Source organism: Canis lupus, chromosome 18, assembly GCF_048164855.1.
Source record: "Canis lupus baileyi chromosome 18, mCanLup2.hap1, whole genome shotgun sequence".
Classification (NCBI taxonomy): Eukaryota; Metazoa; Chordata; class Mammalia; order Carnivora; family Canidae; genus Canis; species Canis lupus.
Genome location: NC_132855.1, coordinates 13,284,756 through 13,296,924, shown reverse-complemented (window position 1 = coordinate 13,296,924; position 12,169 = coordinate 13,284,756). Strand labels below are relative to the sequence as shown.

The following is a 12,169-nucleotide window of genomic DNA, read 5'->3' as shown; positions in this document are numbered from 1 at the left end:
GTCTTTCACAGGTATTTAGAGTTTATAGATGAAAGTTCTTAAGTTCTATATGTTAGCATTGCAACTTTAAACTCCAAAACATGGCTAGATTTAAAAATTACTGTTTTCTGATCAACACTTCCTAATTCAGTAGAAAGGCTTTAAATAAAGAAATCATGTTCACTTATACTTTATTAAGTTTTTTTAAAAAGATATATCTATTTGAGAGAGAAAGAGAACACAAGCAGAGGGAGAGAGGGAGATGCAGACTCCCCGCTGAGCAGGGAGTGGGACATGTGGCTTGATTCTAGGACCCCAAGACCATGACCTTAGCTGAAGGCAGATGCTTAATCAACTGAGCCTCCCAAGTGCTTCTTGAATATTTATATTACTACATGTAATGAATAGGTTTGTTGTTGATACTGGTGTGGTTTAGTAATTTTTTTTCTTCCTTCCTTGACTGAGGAGACATAGCCATAAATATGTCCAAGACATAACTGTGTGTTTCCTTTTAGGTTTTTGGTGTGTAATCCATTTTGAGTTTATTTTTATGGTGTAAGAGGGTGGTCCACGTTCATTATTTTGCATAAAGCTGTCCAGTTTTCCCAGCACCATTTATTGAGGGAAATGTTTTTTCCCCACTGTATACTCTGCTTCCGTTCCAGATTAAATGATCTAGGCTATCCGGTTCCATTAATCTAGGTATCTATTTTTGTATCAATTCCATACTGTTTCAATTACTATAGTTTTGTAATATATCTTGAAATCTGAGGCTATTATACTTCTAGCTTGCTTCTTCATTAAGAAGGCTTTGGTATTTGAGGTTGTTAGTGGTCCATACGAATTTTAGAATTATTTATTCTAGTTCTGTGAAAAATGCTACTGGTATTTTGACTGGGATTGCACTAAAGCTGTAGATTGCTTTGGGTAGTATGGACATTTTAACAAAATTAATTCTTCCAATCCATTTCTTTCATCAATGAAATAAATTGGTTAATTTATTTCTAGGTATTTTATCCTTTTTGGTATGATAAATGAGACAGTTTTCTTAGTTTCTCTTTCTGCTTTGTTATTGTACAGAAATGCAACAGATTTCTGTATATTAACTTTCTGTATATTATATTTCTGTAATTTATACTGAGTTCATTTATTCTAATAGTTTTTTGGTACAGTCCTTAGGGTTTTCTGTATATAGTACCATGCCATCTGTAAATACTGATGGTTTTAAAATTTCTTACTAATGTAGATGCCTTTTATTTGTTTTTCTTGTCTGACTTCTGCAGCTGGAACTCCTAATACTATGCTGAATACAAAGGGTAAGAATGGACATCCTGATCTTAGGGTACATGGAAAAATTTCAATTTTTCATTGTTGGTTATCATGTTGGCTGTGGGGGTTTTAATTTATAGCCTTTATTATGTTGAGCTCCCTCTAAGCCTGCTTTGTCAAGAGTTTTTTATCATGAATGGATGTTATACTTTACTTTTTCCTTATCTACTGAAATATTTTTATTCTTATTGATGCGATGTAGCATGAATGATTTGTGAATACTGAACCACCCTTACAACCCAAGAATAATCCCACCTCATCATGGTGAATGACTGTCTTAGTGTAAGATTTCTACATCTATGTTCATCAGAAATACTGACCTGTAGTCTTTTTTTTTTTTTTTTGTAGTGACTTTGGTTTTAGTATCAGGATAATGCTGGCCTTGTAGAATGAATTTGGAAATTTTCCTTCCTCTTCTATTTTTTGGGAGAGTTTGACAGTTATATTTATTTGTATTTGGTAGAATTCATCCATGGAGCTATGTGGCCCTAGGTGTTGGGAGTTTTGTTTGTTAGGAATTCATTTATCACTGATTCAGTTTCATTACTAGTAATCAGTCTGTTAAAATTCTCTACTTCAGGGAGCCTAGGTGGCTCAGTGGTTAAGCATCTCCCTTCAGCTCAGGTCATGATCCCGGGATCTTGGGATTGAGCTTTGCAATGGGCTCCCTACTCAGTGGGGTGTCTGCTTTTCCCTCTCCCTCTCCTCACTGGCTTCTGCTCTCTCACTCTTAAGCAAATAAAATCTCCAAAAATAAAATACTTCTTCCTGATACAGTTTCAGAGGATTGGATATTTCTAGGAATTTATCCATTTCTTCTAGATAGCCCAGTTTGTTGTTGGCATGTAATTTTTCAAAATATTTTCTTTGTAGTTCTGTGGTATTGGTTGTTATTTCTCCTCTTTCATTTCTGATTTGGGTCCTCTCTTCTTAAGGAGTCTGGCTAAATGTTAAGATAAATTGATAATTTTATCTTTAAAAAAAAAAAACATATCCTGGTTTCACTGATCTTTTCTGCTGTTTTTCAGTCTGTATTTCTTCTACTAGCTTTGGGCTTTCTTTTGTAGTTCCTTTAGGTATAAGGTTAGGTTGTTTTCAGATTTTGTTTCTTAAGGTAGGCCTGTATCACTATAAACTTCCTTCTTAGAACTGCTTTTGCTGTGTCCCAAAGGTTTTGGGCCATTGTGTTTTCATATTCATTCGTCTCCAGGTAATTTCTGATTTCCTCTTTGATTTCTTTGTATGACCACTGTTTAGTAGCAGTAATTCTTAAACTATCCTGAGTTTATTATAGGAAAGAATGAGTAAATATAATATAATATTATAATATTGGAGTTGGTAAATACAGTTCTCATTTAAAGATAAAGGAGATGTGTATGGAATGCGAAGGGAAGTGTAAAAAACTTGCAGTGTCTCATTTGAATTAGAATGCCCTTATGATTTAAAACAAATATATGATTTGCTCACTGGAAAGGCCTAGAAGCATCAATATTCCAGTAGTAATGAGCACACCTAGCCCTCAGATAGTTTTCTAAATACCATTTTCACTAAAAGGAATTAAGGCTTCCTCAGAAAAATATCTCAGATTTGGGTAGAAAAAGTGTAAGATGGATCCAGAACATTTTACTTTGCCAGAAAACAAGGTGACATGTTTTTTAAAACACAGAAGCAGCTACTGGAAGGGTTGAATAAAAAACAGGAAGTCCATAGTAATACTGAATTAAATTTGAAATTCTCTATTTGCTACCACTAGTGTAGTTAACTGATATGGGCAAAGATCATCAATGGATGTTAAAACCATTCCTCAAAAGGTTGTTAAGGAAGAGTACATTCTCAGGTATTACCCCACAGATTACTGATTTAATAAAAAAAAAGAAAGGAACTTTTATAAGGGAGAGATCTGACTGTAACTTACCCAAGTGAACAAACAACATAACTGATCACAGGACAAAATCATGTATGTGCTTTCTAATGTGATGCAATGTAAAATATACAAGTCACTTATGTAGTATTCTTGGTAAAAATATTTAACCTGAATCTAACTGCAAGAAAACAAATGATAATCCAGACTGTAGAGTTTCTCGAGAAAGCTGTCCTGGACTCTTATGTCAGAAAAAAACAAAATGATTCAGTTGGGGGTGGTACAAAGCAGACTGTTACAGATTAATAGATTAATATTACAACAAAATGCAAGGCATGAATCCTGATTGAATCCTCTCAAAAAAATAGCTACAAAGGACATTTTGAGAATAATCTGAGAAAAATGAAGTAGACTGTTTTTCAGATACTATATTGAATCAGTGATCCATTTCTTAAGAAATCACATAATCATGTTGGATGAAAGGGGGGGAAGTGTTATACTTGCAGCTTACTCTAAAATGTTTTAGAAAACATGTATATAAAAATAAAACCAAAAAAATAAAACCATATAATACATTGCCAAATTTCCTATTCCCTTCAAAGAAATTTTGCAGTTTGGTTTTGTGACAACCATTATTTCTTCCCTCCAGTTACCACATAACGGAAACTTACCCCAACACACATAGTATACCAACAATTTGAATCTGAACCCTATTTAATCATTAAATTGAGACTGAGGAATGATGACCTGGTATGTTGGAGGCTACATGCCATTGGTTTCACTCACCTTCCCCAGAGCAGTCAGTAGATGAAAGTCAATGGTCTCTCTGTATCGGAGGATTTGCAGGATACCATCCAAGTATACCTGATCTTTACTGAAGCACCCTGGAGGAATACAATAGCTTTTGTTTTCTGATATCTAAAAAAATCACTAAGTAATTAGATACTAATGCATTCCCTTTACTGTAGGCATCAGTCCTAAATAAAAATAAACATGGCAAATTAGAATTAACCATCTTCATAACATAAAATGCAAGGTCTTAGAAGTACCAGGATAATGTGCAGACTGTTACCTTCCCTTTAAGATCTTCTTCCCAGATCCCCATTCCCATAATTAAAGAGCAGTTTTTTTCTAATTATAAAGAAACAATAATTAAAAATCTGTGACTCTTACAAATATGTCATCTGCACTCCCACCATTTGATCATAACCTGAACTCCCATGTGCATGGAGGCACTTGGAGCAGCAGGGGTGGATGCTATGGAGTAGTAAGTTTCATAGGGGGCAATGTGGAAATATGGGATCTCAAAAAACTTCTGGGTTTTAAAAATACTACCCCTTACCTCATTATAAATAGCTAAGATGATACTGATACTCTTCTTCCATATGAAACAACGATTAGAACCGAATTTTAATATGGAGGTTTAAAAAAAATAGAAGAAAATATGGAAGAAGACTCATGAGATCTGAGCCTAGTTACAAGAGTATTCCACTTACAAAGAAAACTTTTCTTCCATCTTGACATAACTTGTATAAATTTTTTTTTTTAATTTTTATTTATGATAAATAAATAAATTATTTATTTATTCACACAGAGAGAGAGAGAGAGGCAGAGACACAGGCAGAGGGAGAAGCAGGCTCCATGCACTGGGAGCCCGATGTGGGATTCGATCCCGGGTCTCCGGGATCGCGCCCTGAGCCAAAGGCAGGCGCCAAACCGCTGCGCCACCCAGGGATCCCCTAACTTGTGTAAATTTATTCTAAAATTCTGCTCTATTAAATGGACTAAAGTTCTATCAAATTATGTCATACATTAAGAAATTAATTAATAATTTTTAGGTATGCTAATAGCATGGGAATTACGGAGAAAAAGTGGGACACTTTTAAACCAGGCTCAGATCTCATGAGCTATTCCTACTTTTCAGGGAGAATAAAACTGTCCTTATCAGTTAGATACATATTGAAGTACTTACAGGTAAAAGGACATTATGTCTGGAATTGACTTTAAAATACTACAGGAAAACAGAACTTTGAAGGAAGAGGAGCAGACCCCATACCAGAAACCCCAACATAAGGGACCCATACTGCAAAGACAAATCCCTATAATATTTGGCTTTGAAAGCCAGAGGGCCTAACTTCATGAGTTCTGATATGACGTGGGACTTAACACAGAAGTTTAAAAATCACCAAGCTCAACTTTGGGAGACCCAGAGGGCAAGAGAAAACTGAGTCCCCGCCCGTAAAGAGTCAGCATAACAACCAGCCCCACAGAGATACAGTAATAGAAATAGCATTAGTTAGGGGATATGGGAAGGAGATATATTTACTAATGTCAGAATGTGGGCTGGAGGGGTAGGGATCTTTAGGAGACTGCTCTAAGAAAAAGAGTGTTAGGTGCCATTCCTCTTCCCGCCCCAGCCTAGATACATCACACAGCAGACCTACCCCTGCAATCTTCTGTTGCCCCATCCCCTCCAACCTGGCCTCCACAGAAGTTTTTCCAGACAGCTATATGTCCCCTCCAGCAGACCACTGTGGATCTTCCTAGCATCATGTGCCCTGCCCCAACTACACAGCACTACAGAATCTCTTTTTCACCAGGCCACTACTCTCAAGTGCAGAAGACAGATGTAGCTGACTTTCCTAACACAGACTACAGAGTCAGAAAAAATGAGAAGACGGAGGAATATTTCCCCAATAAAAGAACAGGACAAAGTTATAGCAAAAGAGCTAAACAAAACTGTTTATGCAATATGCCTGACAGAGAATTTATTATTTTTTTTAAGATTCTATTTATTTATTCATAAGAGATACACAGAGATACAGAGAGGCAGAAACACAGGCAGAGGGAGAAGCAGGCTCCATGCAGAGAGCCCGATGTGGGACTCGATCCCGGGTCTCCAGGATCATGCCCTGGGCCAAAGGCAGGCACTAAATCACTGAGCCACCCAGGGATCCCCCTGACAGAAAACTTAAATGTCGTAGAGATATTCACAGACTTGAGAATGGAGTATCTCAGTGAGACCCTCAACAAAAAGAAAACATAAAGAACCAATCAGAGATGAAGAACTCAATAACTGATATGAAAAATACAGTAGACGGAATAAATAGTAGACTAGAGGAAGCAGAAGAATGGATCAGTGACTGGAGAACAGAGTAATGGAAAGCAAGAAGCTGAACAGAAGAGAGGAAAATGAATAATAAAAAATGAAACTAGATTAAAGGAACTCAGCAACACCTTTATGCATAATAATCTTCTCATTAAAAGGATACTAAGAAGGCGAAGACAGAGAAGAGGGCAGAAAAGCTGAAGAAATAATAGCTGAAAATCTCCCTAATCTGCGGAAGGAAACAGAAATCCGGATCCAGGAGGTACAAGTGGCTCCTGATAAAATCAACCCAAGGAGGTCCACACCAAGACACATAGTAATTACAATGTCAAGAAGTTGAGATCAAGAGAAAATTTTATTTTTTTTTAAGAGAGAATTTTAAAACCAGCAAGGGAAAGGAAAACAGTTACATACAAGGGAACCCCATAAAACTATCATACTATCTGCTGATTTTTTTCTCTCTCTTTTTTTTTTAAGATTTTATTTATTCATGAGGGAGAGAGAGAGAAAGAGAGAGAGAGAGAGAGAGGCAGAGACACAGGCAGTGGGAGAAGCAGGCTCCATGCAAGGAGCCTGACGTGGGACTTGATCCAGGGTCTCCAGGATCAGGCCCTGGGCTGAAGGTGGCACTAAACCACTGAGCCACTGGGCTGCCCCTATCTGCTGATTTTTTTAGCAAAAACTTTGCAGGCAAGAAGAGTGGCATGATATATATTCAAAGTGCTGGGGAAAAAACTTGCAAACAAGAATACTCAATCCAGCAATGCCATCATTCAGAATAGAAGGAGAGAGAGTTTCCAAGACAATTAAAATTAAGGGAATTCATGACACTAAACCAGCCTTACAAGAAATATTAAAGGTGACTCTCTAAGCAGAAAGGAAAGACCATAAGCATGAATAAGAAAAGTAGGAAGCACAAAAGCAGTAAAATTAAGCAAATCTATAAAAATCAAAGGATTCATAAAATAAAGGGATGTGAAGTATGACTCCACATACCTAAAAAGTGGTGAGAAGTACAAATTTAATGCTTTTTATATGGGTTCAAACTTAAGTGACCATCAACTTAATATAACATAGAGACTCCACCAAGTCTCCTAGAACTAATAAATGAATTCAGTAAGGTTGTAGGATACAAAATCAATATATAAAAATTCTACACACAAATAACAAAGCAGCAAAAAGAGAAATTAAGAAAGAAAATCCCATTTACAATTGCACCAAAGATAATAAAATACCTAGGAATAAACTTAACCAAAGAGGTGAAAGACCTGTACTCTGAAAATTATAAAACACTGATTAAAGAAACTGAAGATGACACAAATAGAAAGATATTCCATGGTTGTGGATTTGTAAAATAATATTAAAATGTCCATACTACTTGGCAATCCCTATCAAAATATCAATAGCATTTTTCACAGAACCAGAATAAATAATCTTAAAATCTGTATGGAATCACATAAGACCCCCAAGAGTCAAAATAATCTGAAAAATAATAAAACTGGAGGTTATCATAATCCTAGATTTCCAGATACATTACCAAGCTCTAGTAATCAAAATAGTATGGTACTGGCACAAAAATAGACACATAGATCACTGGAACAGAATAGCCCAGAAATAAACCCATGATAATACAGTTAATTAATCTTTGACAAAGGAGGCAAGAATATGTAACAGGAAAAAGTATCTTCAACAAATGATGTTGGGAAAACAGGACCACTTTCTTACTCTATACATAAAAATAACCTCAAAATGAATTAAGTACCTAAATGTGAGACCTGAAACTACAAAAATCATAGAAGAGAATGAGGCAATAATTTCTTTGACACTGGCCATAGCAACATTTTTCTAGATAGGTCTCCTGAGGCAAGGGGGAAGCAAAAGCAAAAATAAACTATTGGCACTAAATAACCCAATTAAAAATAATCCAATTAAAAGTGGGCAGAAGACATGAACAGACATTTTTCTAAAAAAGGGGACGCCTGGGTGGTTCAGCGGTTGAACCACCGAAGCGGTCTGCCTTCGGCTCAGGGCATGATCACAGGGTCCCGGGATTGAGTCCCCCATCAGGCTCCTCCCAGGGAGTCTGCTTCTCCCTCTGCTATGTCTCTACCTCTGTGTCTCTCAGGAATAAATAAAATCTTTTAAAAAAAATAAAGACACACATGCTAGAGGGGAGGCAGTGGGGAAATGGGGTAACTGGGTAAGATGGGCATTAAGGAGGACACTTGATATAATGAGCACTGGGTATTATATGCAACTGATAAATCACTAAATTCTAACTCTAAAAATAATACACTACATGTTAAATTGAATTTAAATAAATTTAAAAAAAAGACAACCTACAAATGGCCAACAGACACATGAAAAGATACTTGACATCACTCTTCTTTAGGGAAAGGCAAATCAAAACCACAAGATATCGCCTCACACCTGTCAAAATGGCTAAAATCAAAAACACAAGAAACAAGGTGAGAATGCAGAGGAAAAGGAACCCTGATGCACTGTTGGTGGGAATGCAAATTGATGCAGTTACAGTGGAAGGCAGTATGATGTTCTTCAAAAAATCAGAATTACCAAAAAAAAAAAAAAAATCAGAATTACCATATAATACTGTAATCGCATTAGTGGGTATTTACCCAAAGAATACAAAAACACAAATTTTAAGGTATATGTACCCCTATGTTTACTGAAGCATTATTTACAATAGCCAGATTATGGAAGCAACCTGCATACTAATAGATGAATGGATAAAGATGATGTGGTATGTGTTTATGTATGTGCTTTTATATACAAACGTACATATGTTTATACACACAGACATGCACGCGCGCGCGCACAGACACACACACATATACTGGATTATTAATCATAATAAAGAATGAAATCTTGGGATCCCTGGGTAGCTCAGTGATTTAGTGCCTGCCTTCAGCTAGGGGCGTGATCCTGGAGACCCAGGATGGAGTCCCACATCGGGCTCCCTGCATGGAGCCTGCTTCTTCCTCTGCCTGTGTCTCTGCCTCTCTCTTTCTCTCTCATGAATAAATAAATAAAATCTTAAAAAAAAAAAAAAAAAAAAAAGAATGAAATCTTGCCATTTGAAACAACATGGATGGATCTAGAGTGTATAATACTAAGTAAAATAAGTCAGAGAAAGAGAAGTACCATAGAGTTTCACTTATATATGGAATTTAAGAAACAAAACAAAGAAAGAAAAACATAAAAACCAGACTCTTAAATATAAAGAACAAAGTGATGGGTACCAGCAGGGAGGTGGGTGAGGGTTTGGGTGAAATAGGTGAAGGGGATTCTGAGTACACTTATCATGATAAGCACAACCACTATATTGTACCCCTGAAATTAATAGAACACTGTACTGGTGTTATTAATCACACTGGAATTTTTAAACAATAAAAAAATTAACAAAACAAGAAATCACAATGAGATACCCATTAGGACCATTATAATAATAATTCAAAAAATGAAAATATTAGTATTGGTAAGCGTTGGTGAGGATGTGGAAAACTTAGAACCCCATATACTGCTGGTGGGAATAAAAAATGTTGCATTCACTTTGGAGAACATTCTGGCAGTTCCTCAAAAGGTTAAACAGAGAGTTACCATATGCCAAACAATTCTACTCCTAAGTATATACCCAAGAGAATTAAAAATATAAACTTTTACCCAAATGTTCATGGTGACACTATAATAGCTAAAAAGTGTGAAAACAACTTAAATGTCCATTAATGGTGAGTAGAAAAATTAAATGTGTTCTATATATGCAATAGAATATTCTTCATCAGTAAAAAGGACTGAATACTGATATATGCCACCATAGGGATGAACCTTAAAAACATTATGATCAGTGAAAGAAGCCAGACACACAGGATTCTATATTATATGATCCCATCTGTATGAAATGTCCAATAGGGGCAAATCTATAAAAGTAGATTAATGGTTACTTAGAGCTGGGAGCTTGGGAAAGAAGAAATGGAGAATGGCTGTTAATGGGTACAGGTTTCTTTTTGGGGTTATGAAAATGTTCTAGAATTAGATAGTGGTGATAGCTGCACAACTACATGAATATTCTAAAAACCCATGGACTGTACATTTTAATGGGCAAACTGTATGTCATGTGAATTATATCTCAGTAAAGCTGTTTTTAAAATCAGAGCAAGAAAAAGCAGACGTGGCAAAATGTTAACAATTGCTGAATCTAGAGAATGGGTAATATGAGTGTTAATTCTATCATTTCCATTCTTCTGTAGGTCTGAAATTTTTCAAAATGAGATCTGAAAAAGAATGCTAACAAAATGCGGTTTGGGAAAATTAGCACTGACCTCAAGTAACAAAGGTTTACTTTTTTCATAAGTGAATGATTTCTCTGATCAGTGGATAAATATGTAATCAAAATCAACAGACAACTAACCATACGTCAGCAAATCTGTAGTCAAGAGACACCCACCTGGCTGAGAAGTATCAGTCCATCCCCTCTTGGCCCGTACACAATAATCCCATCTCGTATTGGGGTCCTTGACAAATTTTCCAATATCTTTGAAGAGTTCGCAAAAAGACATTTGGCTGGCTCGGTAAACAGTGTAGTAGAGGAGGGCAGCCCTCCATAAAAAGGGGTCTTTTCTAAAAAGGACACTGTGAATACTTGCCAGTCCTTCCTCTGTGGGATTGTTTGGCTTTAGCTCATGTTTTTTACGGCCAGTCCAACTGTTCCATGGTTGCTGAAGGTTGTTAATACCTCGAAAATAATGTGTGCCTATGGAGAAGAAAAGGTGCGTGAAAAACAGGAAATGACATTTTCATTTTAATTCTTATCCAAAAAAAGATTCTACCAACAGTTCTAAAACCTAATTAATGTGTACCTAGGAATCAAAACAAAGTGGAAAATGACCTGACCCTAAAGCCTTCTGAAGGAGGTACTCTGCCTCAGAAGGATCACGCGTCTTATTCAAAGAGGTTCAACTTTTATAGCATCTATTTTAAGGGGAAGAATCATAGACTTGATATTGAAAAGAATCTCAGAGGGCAGAGTTCCATTTCCCTCAGTTTCAGAAATGTGGGGGAACTGAAATCCAGGAGTTAGACTTTCCAAGCTTAATACAGTTACACAGTATCCTAAAAAATCTCATTTGAAGTGAGACATTATGAAGCCTAACAATTTTATTACCTTTGTCAAGTACCGCTAAGAAAAAAAAAAGAATAAAAGAATGTTTCTTTGCAGCTCATTTCTGATACTACAAGTGAACAAATGGAGAAGGGCTGCCCCTACCTATTTCATGCCTCAGCATTCCCTCCAGCCAGTGCTCACGTGCAGTGGAAACATTGATGGTCAGCGTCGGGCACCCATTTACCACTGTCATTGAAGCTCGGGAAAGCAGGTCTTCAGTGAGATGAACTACAATCTGAGGAGTTAAGAGGGAAAAAAGCATATATATTATATATATACAACAAAATGTAAAGGCTGGGGAGAGGAAGCTTTCTCAGGAAACAACAGACCCATAAATCAATACGTTTTTATTTTGCTTGTACCAATTTGACTCTCCAAGAATTCTAGAAGATGAAATGAAGAGCCAATCACTTTTGACCCTTCCACTTTTGAGCACGGGGAACTCAAGGACCCTTCCTGGATAGAAGGAAAGTAGAGGGCTGTCCTGAGCAGGCAGTGCTGCCACTGCTCTCAAATGCAGCCCCCCGCCCCCACCCCACCCCACCCCAGGTTAAAATGATGCAAAGGAAGGTACACAAGCCACAGTCCGCTTCACTGCTTGGCCATTGTGAACTGGCTGCTTATAAAAGGCGGCCACTGAGGCAAATTGCTTCATTATTAATTTTCATAAAATAATTCCCATAATCCCACAAGCTATACAGAAATAGTAGTA

The 12,169-nt window shown here is 36.7% G+C and overlaps 1 protein-coding gene across 6 annotated transcripts in view; it reads right to left on the bottom strand.

Annotated features, from left to right (window-relative positions):
• The window catches only part of MATCAP2 (microtubule associated tyrosine carboxypeptidase 2), a 61,355-nt gene that overhangs the window by 3,412 nt on the left and 45,774 nt on the right, over positions 1-12,169 (bottom strand). For all 6 annotated transcript variants that reach the window (XM_072783492.1, XM_072783494.1, XM_072783495.1 and 3 more), the window contains 3 exons: positions 11,560-11,692; positions 10,741-11,046; positions 3,956-4,053 (listed from right to left, as the gene is read on the bottom strand). In XM_072783492.1, the coding sequence (XP_072639593.1) occupies positions 3,956-4,053; positions 10,741-11,046; positions 11,560-11,692 (537 nt within the window). The remainder of the gene's footprint in view (positions 1-3,955; positions 4,054-10,740; positions 11,047-11,559; positions 11,693-12,169) is intronic.